Source organism: Erinaceus europaeus, chromosome 4 (assembly GCF_950295315.1).
Source record: "Erinaceus europaeus chromosome 4, mEriEur2.1, whole genome shotgun sequence".
In the NCBI taxonomy this organism is placed as follows: Eukaryota; Metazoa; Chordata; class Mammalia; order Eulipotyphla; family Erinaceidae; genus Erinaceus; species Erinaceus europaeus.
The window spans coordinates 50,561,810-50,586,049 of record NC_080165.1 but is presented as its reverse complement, the minus strand read 5'-3'; the positions used below and the strand labels follow the sequence as shown (position 1 = coordinate 50,586,049).

At 39.2% G+C, this 24,240-nt stretch overlaps 1 protein-coding gene across 3 annotated transcripts in view; it reads left to right on the top strand.

The window, feature by feature from the left end:
• The window catches only part of PHACTR1 (phosphatase and actin regulator 1), a 348,094-nt gene that overhangs the window by 53,843 nt on the left and 270,011 nt on the right, over window positions 1–24,240 (top strand). Inside the window, exon 1 of one of the 3 annotated variants that reach the window (XM_060189335.1) lies at window positions 12,326–12,680. The exons of 1 other annotated variant lie outside the window; for it this stretch is intronic. In XM_060189335.1, coding sequence (XP_060045318.1) covers window positions 12,428–12,680 — 253 coding nt within the window. In that variant the 5' untranslated portion in view covers window positions 12,326–12,427. Of the gene's footprint in view, window positions 1–12,325; window positions 12,681–24,240 lie in introns of those variants that run through there. One more of the 3 variants, XM_060189336.1, reaches the window with a different exon arrangement.

The following is a 24,240-nucleotide window of genomic DNA, read 5'->3' as shown; positions in this document are numbered from 1 at the left end:
GTATTCCAGTGTCTTCAATCTTCTGGAAGACTTTTAAAAGTAGAGGTAGTAGTTCTTCTTTGAAAGTTTTCTAGAATTCATTTGTAAAGCCATCTGGTCCAGGACTTTTATTTTTGGGAAGATTTTTGATAACTGTTTCAATTTCATTAGCTGTGATGGGCCTGTTCATGTTATCCACTTCCTCTTTACTTAGTTTTGGAAGTTGGTAGGTATCTAGGAAATCATTCATTTCTTCCAGGTTCTCTAGCTTGGTGGCATATAGTTGGTCATAGAAGCTTCGCATGATATGTTGAATTTCTGCAGTGTCTATTGTGATTTCTCCTCTTTCATTTACTATCCGATTTATTTGGGTCTTCTCCCTTTTTTGTTTTGTGAGTCTGGCTAAAGGTTTGTCGATTTTGTTTACTCTTTCGAAGAACCAACATTTACTTTCATTGATCTTTTGTATGGTTTTCCTATTCTCAATGTTATTTATTTCTGCCCTAACTTTAGTAATTTCTGTCCTTCTGGTTGCTTTAGTATTCCTTTGTTGTTCTTCTCCTAGGTCTTTAAGATGTGCAATCAGGCTGTTTATTTGTGCCTTTTCTTGTTTCCTAATGTGTGCTTGTATAGCTATGAACTTCCCTCTTAGGACTGCTTTAGCTGTGTCCCAAATATTTTGATAGCTTGTGTCTTCATTTTCATTGAACTCTCGAAACATTTTGATTTCTTCCTTGATTCCCTCTTTGACCCAGAAGTTGTTAAGAAGTGTACTGTTGAGCTTCCACGTTTTGGGACTGTTACTAATCTTTTGTTGATTGTTAAGTGTTAGTTTAATTCCACTGTGGTCTGAGAAGATGCTTGGGATGATTTCAGTGCTCTTGAATAGGCTGATGCTGTCTTTGTGGCCTAACATATGGTCTATCCTTGAGAATGATCCATGTGGATTTGAGTAAAATGTGTATTCCAGTTTCTTGGGATGAATGACTCTGAAAATGTCCAATAGTTCTAGTTTATCTATCTCTTCATTTAGCTCCCTTATGTCTTTACTGATTTTCTGCCTGGATGATCTGTCAAGTTGAGATAGTGGGGTGTTGAAGTCTCCTACTATGATTGTGTTACTGTTAATATATTGCTGTAGCTCTTTCAGTTGAACTTTGATGTATTTAGATGGCTTCTCATTGGGTGAATAGATATTAATAATTGTTAAGTCCTCTTGATTGACTGATCCTCTGAGCATTAAGTAGTGTCCATTCCTATCTTTTTTAATCTTATCTATTTTAAAGTCTATCATGTCAGATATGAGAATAGCTGTTCCTGCCCTTTTTTGTGGGCCATTGGCTTGAATGATAGTTTTCCATCCTTTCACTTTAAGTCTGTGTTTGTCTTGTTGCGTTAGGTGAGTTTCCTGTAGACAACATATTGTTGGGTTGTGTTTTCTGATCCATCTTCCTACTCTGTGTCTTTTAATAGGTGAATTCAGGCCATTGACATTTATTGATATCAAAGATTGAAGATATTTTAATGCCATTCTTGTAGAGTTTTAGAGTGTTTTGATATATGTCCTATTTGTGGTGGTCTGGTTGTTTATAGGAGACCTTTCAGAACTTCTTTCAGGGCAGGCTTGGTGATGGTTGCTTCCTTCAACTGTTGCTTGTCTGAGAAGGTTTTGATGCTTCCATCTAGTCTGAATGACAATCTAGCAGGATACAGTATTCTTGGATGAAAGCCTTTCTCATTGAGCACTGATAGATATCTTGCCATTCTCTTCTGGCCTGTAGTGTTTGTATGGAGAAGTCTGCTGCTAATCTTATGGGTTTTCCTTTGTAAGTGACTCTTTGTTTTTCTCTTGCAGCCTTGAGGATCCTTTCTTTATCCTTATTCCTTTCCAATCTAAGTATGACATGTCTTGGTGTCTTTAGGTCTGGGTTAATTCTGTTTGGGACCCTCTGGGCTTCTTGAATCTTTATGTCTTTGGTGTTGTCTAGACTAGAGAAATTTTCAGCTATTATGGCCTGGAGAACGCTTTCTTCCTCCCCTTCTCTTTCTTCCTCTGGTAAGCCAATAATGCATATATTGTTTCTTTTGAAGTCATCCCATAGGACTCTGTTGTTGTTTTCAGTATCTCTTAATCTCTTTTTGAGATCTCTTACTTCTTTTTTAGTTGTCTCTAATTCATCCTCAATCTTGCTAATTCTGTCTTCAGCCTCATTGATTCTATTCTCTCTGCCCTCTACTGCTTTCTGCAGTTCATCTATTTTGTTGCCGTGCTCTGATACTGTTTTAGCTTGTTCAGCTAGTTGCCTTCTTAGCTCAGTGATTTCAGCTTTCAGCTCTCTAATCACCATGAGATAATTAGAATTTTCTTCCATATTCTCATTTGTTGTTCCTGCATTTCTGATTACAATTTTTTCAAATTCTTTACTCACTCCTGTTATTATTTCCTTAGCTAATGTTTGGATGTTGAACTCGTTGTTTTGTGCTTCACCCTCTGGAGGACTTTTAGCTGGACTCTTGTCCTGGTTCGAGTCTCCAATATTTTTTCTTGTTGTTTCAACCATTTTATATAAGTTAACAGTTTTTTCAATCCCTGAGTTGGAGTTCAGTGGTGTAAAAGCCTTTTTTTTTTCTTTTCCCCTGTAGGCTATGGGAGCCTGAGGGCTTTTAAACTATCAATAGGCTTCTTAGCTTAATCACTGACTCCTGACCAAGAGATAAAGCAGGGTGTGGCAGAGATAATCCAGTGGTTATGCAAAGAGACTTTCACAGCCCCTCAGCTATGCCACCGAGGTATAGGTCTTCTCCTGAGTTTCCTGGCTAGATCTCTGTCCCATGGTGTCCCTCCCTGTTGCTGCTCCAGATTCTGAGGGTAGTAGCAATGGAGACTCAGAGTTGCACTTGGTGAGTCTCTGGGGAGTCCTTTCCTCCCTTCAGCTGTCCCCTTGTTGGTGGAGCAGACTGGAGGTGGTGTCTCCACTGACAAACTGTCGAACTGTTAGCAGTCACTTAATCTCTCCTTAGGCCCCTCTCTCCTCTCTGTTACCAGCCACGCGTGTTTGTACTCACGGGTGATTTACTGGGTTTCTGTGGTCATTCTAGTCCTGTCTTGTTTCGGTCCGGGTGTTCTCCTTTGGTATTCCTAGTTGATCCGGGAGAGGAGAGGAGAGGAGAGAAAGCGATCTCCGCACACATTTTTTTCTACTCTTAAATTCCAATGACACACTCCACTATGACCTTCCTTTAGCTGTCTCTTAGCTTTTTAATTTACTATTCCATTTCTGTGAATGTTTCCCTTTTAAATGGAAATGGACTACAGACTGTTGTCATAGCAATTTGTGCAGATATGCTATGTGTCACACAAGAAAAGCTCTGTTGATATATAATGTATGAGAACAAATATAATGCCTCTGGAGCACAGCTTCTCTATTGAAGGAAAAAAAAATCTCTGAAAATTAACCAGATCAAGGCTACTTAAGTGTTAGGAAGTTAGAAGTATGTTGGTCTGGTTCAAACACAGACAATCCTTTGATTTTAGATCATATTACAATGTTTTCCCCAGTGAATCAGACCATCTTATTTCTTTCAGAAATTATTTGCACGCCACACAGTTTCACACCAGTAACATTTGAAATCTCTTCATTGCTGGCTGCACATAGAATGCCACATGCACAGTTGTGTTTCGTAAGTAAACTTCTCACACTTGGGACAAGGGCCAATTGCATTTCTTGCCAATATTACATTATCCCATTACATTGTTTCACCACCTGTTTTGTACAAACACAATTTTGATTATGTCCTAATAACCAGTTATCATTAGCTGGTCATGAGCTTTTGCTAAACAACTCTTAGTGTCTCACCACACTGCAGACCTACAAGATAACATCAGTGAGTGTATACAGCAGTCTGTCTATGGCCATACCACCCTGAACGCCCGTCTCATCGTCTCATCTGATCTCGGAGTGTATACAGCAGTCTGTTTTCAAGTTTAAAAGGATAGGGATATGCCAATACAGATGTTAGATTAGAGCCTGTGTATCCTATTTTTGCCCATGTTCTGTCTTCCACCAGTAGCTATACCCTGGACAGCAGGCAAGGTTTCTGTGCCCTTTGCTTCTATTTTTATAACCTTTCTTGGTTGTGTTTCATGATGCCATATGCCTCTATCCTAAACTACTGCTAAGGGTGCTCGTAAGAAACTATCAGCTTTCCCACATGGCACAGGGTGGATGACTACAGGACAAGAGTTGACTTTTCTTATTAAACATGTTTGACTCCGATTTCTAATTGGCAAAATGCTAACTGTGTAACCTGGTAAATTATAATTCAGAGCAAAATGTGTGGAAATTAAATATTTTGAAGCAACAGACGTATTACTAATCTTTAACAATCCTCAACCTCTACCTGGTCTTCCCTCTGTTTTCAAAGAGATAGATGCAAAATACTTGATTCTAGAATTTTTAACTTTAGATTGGTATTTTTTCTTGAATACTGGTAATACACATTTTTAAAGTGCTTGACATAAAAGATCTTGCAGAAAACTTCCTACCAGACACATCTCTCCATCATATTCACAAACATTATATTCACTCTGACATCATGGTCTGTTATGAAGATACTCCTATTTGGATTCCAGAATTACATAATTCCAGTTCTCTTCCATGTATGGAAAGAAACACTCCAAAATTTCTATGTAGCAATCCAGAAACTATGGGAGTTTACACCTGACCATTTTTTCTTAATCGTTTCTTCTTGCACCTGCTTTGTCTACTTCTAATCTTCCTTTCTCACTAGGTTGCTATCTGCTAAGTGTTTGCAGAAGAATTTTCATTGGACAATTTCTTAGTAAGCATAATCACTACAAGCCTGGAAATTGCCTCTTATGCAAAGTTTTAAAGGAGGAAAGAAAGTAACCCCTCAGCTAAAACAAAAAAGCAAAAGAAAACACACAACTGCTTACATCATTTAAATATCACAACAGAATTCTAACACAGAGGGAAGAGTTATTTTTTTCAAGTCAACTGTCCATTAGGCTCTTTCTGACTCTTAAATCTAAAACCTTCTATATTGGATTAGGAATTAGTGAGGGATAAACTAAGGTTAAAATAACTGCTAAAGACTCTAAGACAGTCTGAAGAAAAAATCTACTTTTAAGAGAACAAAAAAACAAGTTAACATGTAAAAATTTAAAAAAAAGAGAACAAAAAAACTTGTCAATTATATAAATTCTTTCTAACTTTTACCTGTAGGAGTTACAATCAAATATTTAATGACTCAACTGTATAACTAAGAAAGAATGATCTACCTACTGGAACAATGCCAATCGTTATAATCGTTCCATATAGTACACAAGAACTAAATATGAACTCTACATTAAAATTTTTAATTGACCTGCCGCAACAAGTTCTGATCATGTTTCATTGCCTAGAATATAAATGCTTTATCATAAATATTTTAAAAGCCTAGAAATACATACCTTTTCCTAATGACAGTCTATACCCACCCTACTTTATTCTTACATACTAGCTTCTATAAAAATGAAAAACACAAAGTCAGAAATCACACACATAACACTCACACACACACATGCACGATTTCACACTTCTAGAAATGCAGAGTAATGCAATTCTGTATCTCTGAGTTATTTAAAACTATTTTTATTAATGTTTAATTGTCACTGGGTTAAATTCTCTGAGTTGACTATTTTTAGATAAGAAGAAAGAGAAAGAGATAACGACATAGGGAAAGAGAGAGAAACATACCATAACAGTAGTGGCACATCTTGTAGAGTGCACACACCATCATGCACAAGGACCCGAATTCAAGCCCCTGGTCCCCAAGTGCAAGGGGGGGATGTCTCATGAGTGGTGAAGGTGTCTCACTCTCTGTCTTCCTTTCTGTGTACTCCTTTCCGCTCAATTTCTCTTTGTTTCTATAAGTAATAAATGAACAATATATTGTTAAAAAAGAAAGACACCACAACACTAAAAGTTTTTCATGTGTAATGGGAGCCAGGTTTGAACTTGGTTAGTGCATATGAAAAAGCAGGTGAACAGGGCTGGGTGGTGGCACACCTGGTTAAGTGCACATATTACAGTGCAGAAGGACCCAGGTTCAAGCCTCCGGTCCCCACCTGCAGGGGGAAAGCTTTGCAAGTGGTGAAGCAGGGTTGCAGGTGTCTCTCTGTCTCTCTTCCTCTCTATAACCCTCTTGATTTCTGGCCGTTTCTATCCAATAAATAAAGATAATTTAAAAAATTAATTATTTTAAAAAGCAGGTGAACTATGATAAGCTATCTTAATAGCACCATTTTGAAGACATTTTAGACTTGTTCTAAATGTGTACTTTGTAGTTTAGTTTACAGCTCTGGTCTTAACATATTACACATATAGATCAAAATTAGAAAAAAAAGATGTTATTTTTTATGCTGGCATTAGTATATATTGTTATTATTTAGGGAGAGCAGGAATTCTTTATCACTGCTTTTATAAATTATCACAATTTTGGTGTCTTAAAATAACAGATATTTCTTTTTTCACAGTTATGGAGACCAGAAAGTTAAACTTAACTGCTATTAAACAGTTGTTCATTAAGAGTAGGGTGGGGCACCCACTGTGTCCTGGAGCCCCACCTCCCCAGAGCCCTGCCCCACTAGGGGAAGAGAGAGGCAGGCTGGGAGTATGGATTGACTGTCAAGCCCATGTTCAGCGGGGGAGCAATTACAGAAGCCAGACCTTCCACCCTCTACACTCCTGGGTCTTTACTCCTAGAGGGATAAAGAATAAGAAAGCTTTCAAAGGGGGCTGGGGGTGGTCTGATAGGGAGTTCTAGTGGTGGGAATTGTGTGGAATTCTACCCTTCTTATCCTATGGTCTTGTCAATACCTCCATTTTATAAATAAAAAAATTTTAAAAGTAGGGTGAGGCATATATGAGAAAATAACAGAACAAATCACAGTTCTCAGTTGATCACCTCCCTACTGCTTCTCTCAGTCCTGATCTGTAGGGATTTTGAGGTGTGCAGTTGTCTTCACACAATAGTGGTGTTTTCTAGAAAACCCAGGTTTCAGTCACTATATTACTTGATGCATTAGTCATTACCTGTCTGGATAATGACTACTCTTGATCCCATATAACCTCTAAAAGCTACTTCTAGCCTGGATTTATATTTCCTCCTACTGTCATCGCTGTGTCTCTGGCCCCAGCTGGCTTCAGAATAACCTCTTTGTGAGCTCTATGCCTTCCACATTAATCTTTGCAGAATCCTATACCTGACTCCCACTCTGATATTAAATGCATATTTCTCAATGGTTACTCATAGATACACATTTGCACAGATGTTTTCAGCTGGGTGTGTTATTTTCCTTTATATATGTCCTTTCATAGTGTTCATCCTTTCTCTTATCAAACATTGCTTTTTATCTAGGTGACATTGGTCTACAAAACTGTAACAAGTTTCAGGTAGATGATGGGAGAGAGACCAAGGTTATTCATTAAACTGGCAGCACAGAATTTTTCTTTAACTCAAGGGAAGCAAAACACAAATAAACAAGCAAGACTGTTCCTACAATTAAATTTTAAGCTCTATGAAATCAAGGGTGCTAATGCAGCTTACTTTGAACCAATATGTAGATCTCATTCATAGGCAATTGATTCCATTTTCAGGCTGATTTCCAAAGAGAGCTTTTAAAACATTAATGTACTTATGAAACACCTGATGGATTTTGTTAAAATTCAGATTCTGGCTAAGATCTTTAAAAATATCCATTTCCTCCACATTCCCAAATAACCAGAACTTGTTGATAATGTGAGGACAAAGCCTTAGGAAAGTTTCTAAGGAGGGGATCTCCAAGTTAAGTGTATCCTAGTCAAGACACAAAGACACGATTGGCATGTTCTTTCTCACATTATCCAGAAAGTACTCTTTCCCATTTTAGATCATGTGTCTAGAAACCCCATGCAAGTTACATAGAACATCTATAACTGTAAGGACATTATAATAATGGGTGTATGAAGGCTTCACTAAAGCAGGAGCACAGAGTCAGAAAACATACCAGTTGTGTGTACATATCACCCTGCTGCCTGCTGAGTGTCATAAGAAAGATGGTACACAAGCCACCAGACACAGTCACCTTTTTCAAACTACCTCCAGTACTAAGGTATATGCTGTGCTGACATACTGAGTTGTCAGAAAAGTCATGACACATTTTTTTATATAGGAAAATATAGAAAAACACATCATGACTTTTCAGAAACCAGTACACATATTCCTACCGACCTCAAAGGAGATATGCTTCTCTGCTTCCTAATTCAGTCCAAAACACTAAAATAAAATCTATACACCTTCAAAGATCTTTATGGTCTAACAGAGTTTTCAGCCGTGGTAGAAATGTTTTGAAATCTTCCCTGGATAATAAAGTGTCTGTTAGTTATAAGTAACTTTACACTTCAGTTGTGTCTAGTGCAACTGAGGAACTATAATATGATTTTATTTGACTTTAATTTGTTTAAAGAGTATATAGTCACTTGTAGCCAGTGGGTATTACAGTAGATATCAGTACAAACTGCAAACCAGAGTGGAAAATTTAGGAAGATAGGACTTTCACACACTTTACCTGGCCCTTCTACACACTTGAATAAATAGCCCCCAACACCATTAATAGGTAAGCCCCTAAGTTAGAGATCATATCAATCTACATTATGTTAGCATGCCACTTGGTCAATTCAGACAAAGACACCAAGAGTCCATTGACTCTGGCATAGCATTCTTGAGTAAATAAAATATCCCTTATGGGGCTTAAGCAGGTCTACAGTTTTGGCCTGCAGGTTTGAGAGTAAGCTGGAAATGGAAGGTGATTATAAAAACTCATTTAAGAAAAGAAGTAATATTTTTTTGTCTTCAGAAGGGAGTAAGAGGTGATAGTGTGGGTGAAGGACTTGAGATTTAGAAAAGAATGATGACAAATGTTTATTTATAACATGATGCAATAAATTTCCTTGTACAATTAATCAGAGTACTGGATAAAGTCTTTGCCAACTCTAAGAGATGGCTTATTATTGGACAGGCACCAATAACAGGAATGCAGTGAGACTCACTGGTTTGGCTGGTAATCTATGTGAGGATATATTGGTCTCCCAATTCCCCACCTAGCACCAGATGAGGTTTGGTTGTTATTTAAGGGGTTGGGGGGGGAGATACAACTTCATCACTTGAATTTTACTTTACTCCCTCACATTCCTTCTAGAACACCTGGATACCTGATGTTACTTGCTATAATGTACAAGTAGAATTCTGAAAGTGCTGACTTGGGTAGAACATTATTGCAGATGGAAAGTAGTATAAACAATGTGATGATTGAAGGCATATTCTAGCACAGTAATTTAATGTGTCCAATGTATTGTGTAGTCCCTTTTTATTTTTTTTTCCTCCAGGATTATTGACTGGGCTTGGAGCCTGCACCACGAATCCACTGCTCCTGGAGACCATTTTTCCCCTTTTCTTGCTCTTGTTGTTTTATCATTGTTGTGGTTATTATTATTATTGTTGGTGGTGCTATCGTTGGATAGGACAGAGAGAAATCAAGAGAGGAGGGGAAGACAGAGAGGGGGAGAGAAAGATAGACACCTGCAGACCTGCTTTACCGCCTGTGAAGCAACTCCCCTGCAGGTGGGGAGCTGGGGGCTCGAACCGAGATCCTTCCACTGGTCCTTGTTCTTGGAGCCACGTGCGCTTAACAGCTGTTCTACCACCCAACTCCCATGTAGTCCCTTTTTTAATGTATAAGGGAATTATACATGTAAAATTTACCCAGTGGGCAGAGAGACTGGCATACTGTCATAGAAGTGTTTTTTCTGGGTTTTATAAATTAACTTTGAGGAATTTTCTGGAAATAACTGGTAGTGGTAGTACAGAAACATCTGATTCTACATTCATACTTTCTATCAAATTCACCCAAGGAGTTTGTCATAGCTACATTGACTAAATAAAGCAAACTCTCAGGTTTTGCCACCTTGTCTCTAGTTTTTAAATAAGCACCCAAGCCAATTTTGATGAGGTCTAAGTTTTAGCTAAGAAGGGATAGAGAATTCACAATGAGATTTAAAAAACAAAATAAGCTCAAATAAGGTCTCAATAACTTGTTATTTCTTAGATTTTTAAAATATTTATTGATCTATTTATTCCCTTTTGTTGCCCTTGTTGTTTTATTGTTTTAGTTATTATTGTTGTTATTGATGTCATTGGTGTTGGATAGGGCAGAGAGAAATGGAGAGAGGAGAGGAAGACAGAGGGGGAGAGAAAGACATCTGCAGACCTGCTTCACCACTTGTGAGGGGACTTCCCTGCAGGTGGGGAGCCAGGGGCTCAAACCTGGATCCTTACACCGGTCCTTGCGCTTTGTGCCACCTGTGCTTAACCCACTGCGCTACTGCCCGAGTTCTAACTTGTTATTTTTTAATTAGTGATTTAATAATGATTTACAATACTGTACGATACGAGGGATACAATTCCCACTACCAGAGTGCCAAATTCCATTCCCTCTGATGAAAGATTATCCCTCTGGGAGTATGGACCAAAGATTTCTATGGGGTGCAGAAGGTGGAAGTTATGCCTTCTGTAATTGCATTTCCATTGGACATGGCATTGGCAGGTCAATCCTTACCCCTAGCCTGTTTCTATCTTTCCCTGATGGGGTAGGGCTCTGGGGAGATGTAGTTCCAGGACAAATTGTTAGGGTTATCTTCCCACAGAAGTCAGGTTGGCCTCACGGTACAATCTGCAACTTGGTGACTGAAAAGTATTAATATACAAAGCAGAAGAAATTGTTTAATAATCAGGAACGTAAAGGTAAGAGCAGAGCAGATGAAACTAAGGGTCTTCTTTTGGGAAGAAGCTAGAAATGCCACTTTAGGTATATTCCAAGGGGCCCATGACTTTATTATTTTTTGTCTGAACCCCTTAGCTAACATTTTTAGCAAGGGGCTAAAAGTGTCTGGGAAGATGGTGTCAGAGTTGACAATAGGACTAGAGAGCTGGACCAGGGCATAGAGTAGCTCCCAAATATGAGGTAAGTATATAAATACTGTTAACTGTGAAGCCCATTGATCTTACCTGAGGGCCCATAGCTGTTCATATTTAGCACAGGAGCCTGTGTAACCTCTGTATTCCTGTTAGTCTGATCTCACAGTTCATAGTCACAGATACGAACATTCTAGTCTGCATTCATTTCAGGACCAGTCTTCCTGGAGTGGCAGAGTATGTTGACCCAGCCTCCCTTCAGAAAGTGGGGCAGTCTCTACCATTGTTGTTCTGCATTGATGGCAAGGTCCTGTAGAGGCCCACAGGAGAGCTTATTATGTTGTTCCTGATGGAAATCACCAGTGATGGTGGAGAGAGGGATCTATTAGAGGTCTAGGCCAATCATATCTATGTAGGAATCCAAGAATTCCCTGACTAGAGCTCTAGATGTTGGGCTGGCTGGGGAGTGATCGAAAGTGCTATCATTAAAGTGTTCCAGTCTCTTCCTCTTATCCAACTTTTGTAGTCCTTACTTTACTGACAAGAATAACTTGTTATTCTTAACCATGTACACGAATTTTCCATAAGGCATTGATCTTCGGAAATCTCCATGCACCACAGATACCACTTGCCTTTCTGAGCCTTATTGACTTATTGACTGTCGAGGACACCTGGGTAATCTTTAGCAAAATTAGCTGGGATCCCAAAGTTGCAATTTTTTGTTTGAATGCTAATAAAAACAGCCTTTCTATTTCCTTCTCTAAGATTCAGTGACACCAGTGTAAAGTCTCAATCAGGTTGGGAAATTGTCCATCCTAAACAGGGTTTTTATGATGTAACAGGTTGTTGACTCCAGTGGAAGTCAAGGACTGGGTTGGTTCCACCAGGGAACGGTAATTTATTCTGACCCAAGAGATGCCTTACACCCCAGGGCTTCCAGGGCAGCTGCCTTCTCTGTGGTGTGTCTTGCTTTCCTTGAGTAGGCTTGAGAGAGGCTTGAACTAAAAAAAAAAAAAAGGGGGGGGGGTGGCTGGCAATCTGCCCTGAAGTTCCAGAGAGAGTGGAGGGAGCTTCTACACCAGCAGAGCTCAAATTGCTGGTTGCTGAGATTTATGGAGGCCGGGTGGGGCCACCCCGAGGAGGATGCGCACGTGAGCGCCCACGGAAAGGTGGCAGTGGAGCATCTCAGGTAGAACCCAGGAGCGCCCCCGCCCCCCAAACCCTTCTCAGATGGCTGGATTCGGATTGGCTCAGGCTACGAGGTCAGCGAGGTCAAGACCTTTTCCGCGCCTTCCCTGACCCGCCCCACCACTGTCGCGTTGCTGGAAAGACGCGGGTGCAGGGCTGGGCGGGGGCATGCTGGCCAGGCGGCGGGGCGCGAGTGGCAGCGCGCAGGGACCGGAGCAGCGCCCGGCCAGGGGCGCCCGGGGGCCAGATGGCGGAGTCCACGCGCGCCGCGGAGCCTGGGAGGTTTGCGCTCCGCTCATCGCGCTGCAGGGAGGGCTCGGTGCCAGGCGCGAGCGTCCAGAGACCCAAAAAGAAAGCTTTTTATTTGCTAAAGATGAAGCCCCTGAAGGAGCCCGCCCCCAACAACAACAACAACGTGTCCTTTGTGATCCATTGTCAACTAGGCAAGGAAATCAAACACATTTGCAGCAACTGCAGTCGGGGGGAGGACGCCCGGGACGGTGAGTGCCAGGGCCCGTCGGGGCGGGGAGGTGGCTCTGCAGGTCTCCTATTACAGGGGTTGGAAGTTGGTTGTGCTGAGAGAACTGCAGGCATCCGCCCTCTACCCAGGCATGACACCCGCCCGTCTGGCACTTTGCAGAGTGCTGCCAAGAGCCAGATCCCGCCCGTGGCCATCCATCCCTGTACTTGCTCCCAAAAATGAGTCCAAGGGACAACTCAAGTTCAAGGTGGGGGGGGCATTAATGGGATTTGTCAGGAACCACAGTAGCTTTAAAAAGATGGTTATACCTGCTCTCTTGGTTTCTTGGCTGTTAACCTATCCTTGGCGTTATGATAGGATAATGGACTTTGTTGGGCTCCGTGACAGATTTGAATTTGGGGTGGGTTTACTTTGTAGAGACGTCTTGGTGTGGACCACAGCGCCTTTGAGACTTGTGGAGTTGTTGAATGATATCTGCTTAAAGTAAAACATGGCAGTGGTTTTTGGAGTGCCTCTAATGTGCCCTCTTGGAATGATGGCTGATGCCCAGAATGTGAGTGATGGGGGAGGGATTTGCATCGACATCTACCTGGTGAGCTTGTCTATGTACCCGCCAAAGAGTGCTCCCCAAATCTGGTCTGAAGGGTATCAGTGAATGGCATGCAGGTTTGCCAGCAAGTTTAATCAGGAGCCCAAAACTAGAGACATCTCTGGTGAAGAACCAGCAGAAAACTCTGCAGATGTGGACTCCCCTGTATGGCAGCGCATTTTTAAGAGCTCAAGGCAGTTGTAAAGCAGTTCACCTAAGAGATTCCAGAGGGGTACTGAAGGTCGTGCAAAAGTTTTAGGCAGCAGATTTGAATTGGAAAGCTTTAGCAACTGGCTGGTGTGAAGCACATTGTCTCCTTGGAGGCTCACACCTGCTTGGGTAGGCAGATTTTCCTCTCAACCAGGCGAGTTTTGCTTGTTCCCTTTGGAAGAACTGATATTACTTAGGGTCTCTTGGATCATCGTCCACTTTGGAATTGCAGAGTAATGAAATGACTGTGGCTTGGCTAATGTCTTTTCAAAATTAGAGCCTTGCTAGTGTAATTATACATTTCTTTCATTACACTACAAGAGAGGCTGAATAGGATGGCGGTAGGCATCCAAAAGGAAAACTGGGGCCTTGGTGTAGGCAGGCAGGCAGGCAAGCAGGCAGGAACACAAGCTATGCCTGTTGGTTTTGGGAGAGGATAATTCTTTATGAGAAGCACACTCATTCTGGCATGTGTTTGATTCTTGTGGCTACTATATAAGCTGATGACATCTATGGAATATAAATATACTAATAGGATGATCGAAAGCTAGAGTTTTACCATTTAATAACGCATGAAATGCAGGCTAAACTATTTATTAAAAGAGTCACTCTGTTGACTGAGTTGCTTCCTAAATGGACTGCCACCATAGTTTTCAGAGTTCACTTAAAATTGGATTTCAAAATGTTGCTACAGCAAGGAAGGTCTATGCCTTTGCTCAAGGATGTGTGTTTTCTTATGTAATTATGAACAGGCTTACCAGTAAGTAAACATGTTGGTGAACCCTGTCAATAGAGGCAGGTGTGTATTTTAGCATACAGAACATATTTGTTTGTAAAATGGATTAATCATTTATGAATATCCTAAAAAGAATGTCCATGAATGTTTCCATATCTCTGATGTAACAAAAGCATATGATTTAAAGTAATTTTTCTGTAAGGGAGAGCTCATATCATGGTGCCTAATTCAACAGTGCAAATCTTGCTTTCTAATGTGTAGTGCACTCGTTTAATCTCTAAACTAGAATGGGGTCAATAATTTGACCCTGCTACTTTTATTGTTAACACCTAAAGCAGCACTGCTCACTGTAAAAGGAAAGGAAGTTCAAATAACTTTCACTTTTTCAAGGATTGACCTTCTGTGATACTTTGTCATAATAACATGGCCTGTTAGATAAATTGTCTAGAAGCTATTTACAACTTGTGTCAAATAGTCTGTATCCCTGGAGTGCTAACCATTTTAAAGTGATATGTTAGTTCTAGAGGGGTACATCTGTACTAAGTCCTATACCATACATGTGTTTAGTTCCTTATTCGACATGGAAAAGTCCATGTAGTACCAATCAAGAAATGTTCCAGTGCAGCAGGAATGTCCTCCCTTGAAATCCACTCTGGTCAGGGGCATTACTCACCAAGTTGCTCATTCTTTATTCTTCATATCTTAAGTAGCAGTCATTTTAAACATACTTAGAGCATATTTAAATAACTTGGTTTAAAGGCAATCTGTAATTAGAAGAATTTGACGGATACAGAATAAATTTTTTAAAAAATATGGGCCTGGGGAGTGGTACAGTGAACAAAGCTTTGGGTGTTGAAAGCATGAGGTCCTGAGTTCAATCCCATGATGGATCTCCAGCTGCATGTGCTGGAGTGATCTTCTGATTCACTCTACTGGTTTCTTCCTCTATCATAAATTCATCTTTTAAAAGGTGAAATGTTATTTTGTCTAGTTGAGCAGATAGAATGGGAAAAATTATATTTTAACAATGACTGGATTACTTCAGAATATTTTTTAAAGTTCTTGGTAAACAAAAACTAGTATTAAAGATACTTTGCTGACCACATATAGTGTAATTTCCTATTTAAAGAAAACAAAGACAGTTCATGTTTAATGACTAAAGATAGTTTGTGTTTCTTTTATCTCTGCTGTTTTGGTTTAGTGCCCAGGCCATTTTTGATAAGAAAATTAGCTTATTTAGCACTTCTGAACAAAAGGCTATAGAACAAGCCTCAGGTGACACAAATATTCAAATTCATATATATGTATTTATTTTTAAAATCAAAGCCCTTTCCATTGTGCCAACAAGTTGATTTTTAAATGGCATTTTATATCTACCACTTACACCAAATGTAGGAAATTAGGTTGTTGTTGTTGTTGTTGTTGTTGTGTATGTGTGTGTGTTTGTGTGTGGTGTACATGTGCAATCTCAGTAAGTCAGAATATGTCATTTTGATACAGAAATAGAAGAAATTGCACTGTTACATTTAGTTTGTGGTTTGACAGACTCTTGTATGAAAAGAGTAAATTTAAAGCTAAATCGATTAGAAGTTATAAGCATTGTAGATGTATAGCTAACCTGCAGTTGAATTTGTATTAGAAGTCAATAGGTAAATATAGTTTAATTTACAATTAGTTAAAGCCAGCATTAAGGAGAAGTCTAGAAAGCTAGGTATCACTATATACTCTTACACATATTTCCTATCCTAATGTGAAGTTCTTATGAATCTCTTTCAATAGTGAGGAATTGTGAGGCCTGGGGATATAGATAGTTCAGTGGATTAGACCATGCCTGAAGATTTAGGTTTAATTCCTGGCACTATCATATATCAAAATTGAGTAGTGCTCTTGATCTGTCTGATTTCCTCTTACACAAATAAATAAATCTAAGAAAAATAAACATCTTAAAAAAGAAATGTTTCAAAAATTACTGAGGAATTACAGTACCATTATAATTCTACCATAAGATGAAATTTCAATATACATGAACACTTTATGACATTTTAAAAATATGTTGAAGTCTCACAGTCTTATAGAAGCATATTTAAGTAAGTGATAAATAGATGTAGACACAGGACATATTGATTGCAGCTACCACTCTGTGCCTTTTATGTGTGATTAATCAATATTTGCAGGGTATCTATCTTCACTAGATTTATTTCTTATTATTAATTTTTTTAAAAAATATTTATTGTATTTATTTATTCCCTTTTGTTGCCCTTGTTGTTTTATTGTTATTACTGTAGCTGTCGTTGTTGGGATAGGACAGAGAGAAATGGAGAGAGGAGGGGAAGACAGAGAGGAGGAGAGAAAGATAGACACCTGCAGACCTGCTTCACCGCCTGTGAAGGGACTCCCCTGCAGGTGGGGAGCCGGGGTTCGAACCGGGATCCTTATGCCGGTTCTTGTGCTTTGCGCCACCTGCGCTTAACCCACTGTGCTACAGCCCGACTCCCCTAGATTTATTTCTATTCATAAGTGTTAATATACAAAACCACTAATCCACTGACTCTCTAGCATTTCCAATTTTTGTTTTAGATGTTAGAAATATTTAACTTCTATGAACTTAATATTTAACTTCACTATGAACTTTGACAAAAGTTTGTCATAGTACTTCACTACTTCGACGACCCAAACTGCCCCTGCGGCTACCGACAGACTATGACCCACATAGTCAACGACTGCCACCTCTCCAGATTCAAAGGAGGTCTCGAAACTTTACATCAGGCTCAACCTGACGCTGTTGACTGGCTATGGAAGAAGGGCAAACGCTAGAAGAAGAAGAAGAATTCAGGACAATCAAGAGAATATCTGATAAGTTCCTACAGATCATGCCCCTCATTTGCAGATGAAAACAATTGAGGTGAATAAAGATTTGGTGAATAATTCTTCAAGATCCACCCACCCACAAGATTGAGAGAGTAATTCTCAAAGATCCAACCTTTTTTGTTGTTGTTGTTTGGACTGCTACGAGATCCTTTCTATTGATGAAGGCGCAGTTCTGTCTAGAGTTGGATTCTCAGACTCCACTGCTGGCTTTCAAATAGTGATGACTCCTCCGCTTGCTAGCTGGGTGCCTTTAGAACATCACAGTATTATTTACTACATAGAGTTGTGGAAATTAAATGAGATAATTGGTACAAGGCACTTAGCATGGTGCTTGGCAAAAGACAGTGCTCAAGAAATATTAGCTGTGATTACTATCATTTGTATTGTTACAGCCATGTTCACTTTTGTCCTAGGTTTTCCCTCCTGCTATACCACACTACTTGGCTTCTTCTGTAATTAAACTTCTTTGGATTAGATGCAAAACAACAGCATCTGACTCTATTGTATATACACAACTGAGCTATTTCTAATAAGGCAAAAGAAGTGAATGTGAGACCAGGAAAGACTCCCTTCTTCAATGTTGTGTTTATTATAAAAGAATGCTTCATTATTTATAAATTTTTAACAATCATGACCTATACTTTCTTTCTTTCTTTTTTTTATTTTATTTATTTATTCCCTTTTGTTGCCCTTGTTGTTTTATTGTTGTAGTTATTATTGATGTCGTTGTTGTAGAATAGGACAGAGAGAAATGGAGAGAGGAGGGGAAGACAGAGAGGGGGAGAGACAGACACCTGCAGACCTGCTTCACCGCCTGTGAAGGGACCTGCCTGCAGGTGGGGAGCTGGGGGCTCAAACCAGGATCCTGACGCCGGTCCTTGAGCTTAGCGCCACCTGCGCTTAACCAGCTGCGCTACAGCCTGACTCCCGACCTGTACTTTCTAACTAAAAGCACTCACATATCTAATTTGCAGTGGCTATTTTTTTTCAGTTGAGTAATCAAAAATTAAATAAATCAATAAATAAGCAAAGGGTATATTTCTCAGGGAGGAAGAAGAAAGGTGAAGCACTGGAAGTAGCTGCTGGAGAATTCTGTCAGTGTAGGCTGATAACTCAGAGTCTAAGGGATCCAGTGCTATGGAGGACTTGGCCTAAAGCAAAAGCTAGAGGCTGGGAAACTGTCTCTTTAAGGCTATTAAAGTCTAGGAAATAGTTCACCTTAGATCTGGTGTAGAACTCATGTTGAACCCTGCAAGCTGAGCACATGCTCAGGTAGTTGGTAAGGAAGGTGACAAGGGTTTAGATAGTTGTTAGGAAAAGATTACAGAGTGGAGGAATTAAAATTACATGGAAATGCTGTACACCAAGACATTGAACTGTTGATTGATTTTCTTAATGTTTGCTTATAAAATTAACAACTAATCTGTGCTGGGCCTCCTTCACTGAGGGTAGATAGTAACAGGCACAACTAATTGTTGCCTTTTGAAGTGTTAGGACTTTTGTCTGAGCAGTGGGATAGTAAATTACAAAATTATCAGAGAAGGCTTTTAACTAACTGTGAAAGTAAGGTTTGAAAACTTTCGAAGAGGTGGAGACATTCGCACTAGACTTTGATGGAGGAGTTTTCTAGATAAGGAGGAAATGGCATATTAGTAAAGAAATACTGTATTCAAACTGTTTAAAATGAGAGAGTATTGTCTGTATAGGAAACAGCAAAGTTCAGCAGGTAAATTGCATGAAATGTGGGGAAGATCATAACACAAGTTAACTTGGAAACATGATGCTATTTTTTTCTCTTGTAAGCACTGGACATTTTAAGCATTAGGAATATACAAGTAAATAAGATACTATATGATCTTGCCCTCAAAGATCTAACAATGTAGTACAGGGAAATAGGTAGAAAAATACCTGCACAGAAGTTTTAAAGGTGAGAAGAAAGGTGTTTTAGAGGCAGGAAGGAGAGATTCTACCATTGGTACATGGGAAGTCAGGAAAATCTTCATGCTATTTACACATAGTTCAAATTTCATCTAGTGAACGCTGAAGACATCCAGAGGTTTTCCAGCAGAGGTTACACTTAAGAAAATCATAATCTTTTCTTCTTAAGTATTTTTTTTTTTTTGGATAAGACAGAAATTGAAAGGGGAAGAAGAGAAAGGGAGGGAGGGAGAGAGGAAGAATGGGAGAAAGGGAGAGAGATATGCAGCATTGCTTTATTTCTCATGAAGCTTCCCTGAGGTTTGAACCTAGATCCTTACACATGGTATTATGTGTACTCAACCAACTCCTCTATACATTTTTTCCTGTGGCTTTTATTGTGGGAAACTGCGCATATACACATGGAGATGACTAAGACAATGATCTCCCCAAACTCATTATCTGCATCTTGCTGCTCCTCAGTTAGATTGAAGTAAACTTGAGTGGGGTTTTGTGATGGTTTTGCTGGTGGTTTCTAGGCAGGAAATACACAAGATCAGTGAATGCTATGGCCACTCAAAACTCAGGAATGTGCATCTCCAGACCTTGAACAGTTAAGTGTCAAGAAATCAAGATACTGCTGTTATGTTACACACTTAAATCCCAAGGACACCTTCAAACACTAGTAGTCAATAACTTTGCTTTATTTTTAGCATAACTGTAAACTCAAATGTAATTTCATAAATAATTTTCATTTCTGTTCAAATATCTTGCACATTTCATACAATATGTTTAAGTGCTCACTTAGTTTAAAAGATGAAATACTAGAAATGCTTGTGAAATTTGTATATGTATATATAAAAAATGTCAAACTTATAAGATTAACAGATGAGAAGTATGCATACAACTTTACTGAGTGGAGAGAAATCAATGCTTGTTTGCTAACCAAATAGTCATGTCTGTAGATTTTTTTATTGATACCAGGAACTTTTGGGACTTGAGCAAGTGAAGAGAGGAAGTTGGATAATAGTGAAGAGTGGTCTTAGGAGCCATATTTGCTGCACTCTAAGGTCTATGTCAAGTGTGCAGTTATGATGAAAGTAATGTAATGAAGGCAAACCTGCCCAGTGCCAAAGAGCTTGGGACCAGAGAAGGAGTGAACTTCCCATTCAACCACAGAGAATGGAAGACAAGGTCAAAAAACAGAACTTGCAGGTCTCTGGGTAAAAGAGCCAGGAGCTAAACTAAAATTTATTTGTTGGGTTGGAAAAGAATAAATGAGTAGTAGTATACCAGAGAGATGAAAGATTTTCCTCCTGGGTAGAAATCAGACAGAATATTAGCAATAAATGACATGAATGTGCTGGTTGTTTGTATAGTATGTAGATAATAGGTACAATACCCAAGGCCAGAGGAGGGATAGAGCATGATTGATTCATTTATTCATGTAACAAGTATTGGAACCTGCAGTGAACTTGATGTTCAAATAGAGAAATAAAAGATGTGATCCTTCCCTTAGGGAAACTCATCAGTGGAGAAAGGAGCAAGCATTACTATGTGGAAGTTGTCTCAGAATGTTGTCTTGTGGAAGGAGAATGCACTTATGATGAGTAAGGAAATTTGGCTGACAAAGATGACCAGGCAAAGGGATATAGGATAAGGAGCCACATACAGGAAAGATAAGGAGACTCAAAGAGAAGATCAAATGTACATAGCAAGTATCTTAACTTGGACTACTGTATTTCCAGTACCCAGGACAATGCACAGACATTAGATACTTAAAGTGTGTTTAATGTGTGAATTTACATATGGATGTTTTAATTTTGGATATATTCCACAGCATTGTATCATTTTGTTAAAACTGGAAGGACAGTAGTTTGATCTTACCTGGGTAGAGCAGGCAAACTGAGTATGCTGAGGAAGGAGTTTGGAGAAATGGATGAAGGCCAAATCACGAAGGAACTTAGAGACCCTACTAAGGAGTTTGGACTTGCTCTGTGTTGGGTTAAAAGAACTCTCAAGTATGTTTTTAGTAGTTTTTTTTTTTTTTTAACTTCAACTTTGAGGTATAATTGACAAAACTGTTAAGCTGGGATGTCTTGGTGATGGCACACTGAGGTAAGCTCACATAGTATGAAGTGAAGGATCCTAGTTCAACCCCCTGGTTCCCCGCCTGCAGGAGGGTCACTTCACAAGTGATGAAGCAAGTCTGCATCTGTCTCCCTGTCTCTCTCCTTATCTCCTCCACCCCTCTCAATTTCTCTCTGTCCTATCCAGTAAAAATGAAAAATGGCTGCGAGGAGCAGTGGACTTGTAGTGCTGGCACTAAGAAAAGCTATTTAAAGGGAAAATGGAACACACACACACACACATACACACACACACACACATATATATATATATAATATATGCATTTACAAATAGTTCATCAACATACCTATCACCATCATTTATTCTTTTTCATGGCAACACTTAAACTGTGCATTTTTCAGTAAATTTCACTTATATAATACTGTTAAGTTTAGTCAGTATGCTTTACATTGGATTCTTAGAACTTACTCCTGTTGTAGATGAATGTGAGTTTCCTCTTCCAATCTTTCTTTGTTTTCCTTACCCCTAGCTACTGCCAACTTTCTCTTCTCAATTTCTATTACTTTAACTTAAACAACTCTACATGTGACATTTGTCTTTCTTTGATTTATTTCAGTTAACAATGTCTTCTAGGTTTATTCATGTTTTTTTTTTTGTGTGTGAATAGCAGAATTTCACTCTTTCTGCAAGTGATTAATACTCCATTGCTTATATACCATATTTTTTTTAAATCTAATTTCGACTGGTAGACTCATAGGTTTTATTTATATTTTGACTATTGTGAGGTATGCTTTCACATATATGGTAAGGTAGATTTTTTTTTCCAAACTTCTGATTTCACTCCATTCATATACATATATGCATAATGGTATGTATACATATATATCCACACATATGATCTATATCAAAGAGCTTATCCTCTGTATTTTTCTCTAGTTTCATAGTTTTAGGTTTTATATTGAAGTCTTTAATCCATTTTGAGTCATGTAGTTTCACTCTTTTCCTGTGGTGATCCAGCTTTCTTAGCATCATTCATTGAAGAACAGGCTCTTTCCTCACAGTATATTCTAGTTGCCTCCATTACAAATTAATATGCATGAGCTTATTTCTGGTCTATTTCATTCCATTGATCTATGTGTGTTTTTATCTCAATACCACACTTCTGTGACTACTATAACTTTGCAGTATAGTTAGAGGTCAGCATGAGTGATGCCTTCAGATATCTCTTCTTACCGGAGATGGCTTTGACTATCTTGACTCTTCAGTTATGCTACAAACATCCATGTACAGAATTTTAGCTGCGTTGGGAAATTAACCAGGGACCTCATACAAGTAGGATACCAATTAATTTTTTAAATAATTTTTTAATCTTTATTTATTGGATAGAGATACCCAGAAATCAAGAGGGAAGGGGGTGATAGAGAGGGAGAGAGACAGAGAGATACCTGCAGCACTGCTTCACCACCCGCAAAGCTTTCCCCCTGCAGGTGGTGGTGGTGGGGGCTCGAACCTGGGTCCTTGAGCACTGTAGTACATGCACCACCACCTGGTCCCCATTGTTATTATTTTTTTTAGAGAAAGAACAAAGGAGGTAGAGACAGTGTAGCACAGCTCTACCATCTGTGGGGTTCCCTGGTGCTGAACATAATGAACATAACACTACTAGCCAAGTGAGGTGCAGACTTGAACTGAGTACCTCATGCTTGGCAAGTTGTGTGTTCTACTGGGTGAGCTATCTCCTGGCCCCCATGTACAAATTTTAATGTGGATGTGTTTTCATTTATCTTGTGTGTACACCTATGACTAGAAAGGCTAGATCATCTGGTAACATTACGTTTAACCATTAGAGAAACTGCCAGGCTCTTTTCTGAGAGTTTAAACATTTGCATGTTCCCAGCAGCAATGAATATATAGAAATTCTCTTCCCCTACATCCTTTCTGATGCTTGTTATTGCCAAAATGTATAATACAAAATGGATTAAAGCTACACTGAAGTACTTAAATAGAGAACATTCTGAGTTGGAAGTCAAGAAAAAAAAAGTTAATGCAGTCTATTTAAGAAGTCAAACTCTAAAAAACCTAGGCACCTTACATAAAAATATTTACATTTTTTACTTTATAAGTTACACATGCCATTTCCTTGTATGCATAAACAAACAAACAAACAAACAAATCTTTGCAGATGTGCCTAAAACCATCTAGGTCAGAGATTGGAGGCCATGAGCCCTCCATTGCTTTCGTAGGTAGCGAGTATCTTCTATAATTTCAAATCTCTGATAAAAAAATTCAAAAAAGAATAATATTTTGTGACATAAGGCATATGAAATTCAAATAATGTCAGTACCCATAACTGAAGTTTTAGAACACAGTCCTTGTCTTTGTACCTCCCATGGTGACATTTGTATCTGAATTACATAGATTAGCAGAACCTAAAATAATTACTCTTTAGTCATTAACAGAAAATTTGCTGTTAGTCCTTGATTATATATCTTCCCATGACTAGAAGATCCCACTATAAGAGTCAGAAGGTAGCTCAGTTAGTAGAGTGCACAGTTTACCATGCACAAAGGACCCAGGTTGGAGTCCTGACTACCCCCTGGAAGCTCCGTGGGAAGGGGATGTATCATGAGAAGTGGAGTAGTGCTGTTGTGTCTCTTCTCTCTGTGTGTCTCTCTGACTCACTTGGTGGAGAAAAAGAATGTAAGAAAGAGATGAGAGGGCAGGGGCCAGGTGGTGGTGCACCTGGTTGAGTGCATATGTTACAGTGTGCAAGGACCCAGGTTCGAGCACCCAGTCCCCACCTGCAGGGGGAATGCTTCATGAGTGGTGAAGCAGGGCTGCAGGTGTGTCTCTGTCTCTTTCCCTCTCTATCACCCCCTTTCCTCTCAATTTCTGGCTGTTTTATCCAATAAATAAATAAAGATCATAAAAAAAATGCCACCAACCTTTTTAAAAAAACAGAAAAGAGGTGAGGGGACAGAAAAGAAGTCTACCAGGAGCTGTGGAATCCTGCTGACAAGAAGCCCCAAGAAGCTTCTGGAAAAGACAAAACACACCAACAGAAAAGGAAGACACTGCTTCTTAACTTGACAGCACATGAAATCTTAGAATTGCAAAGTGTCATTCACCTGAACTGTAGTATTGGTCTTTTGAAAACCTAGCCAATTA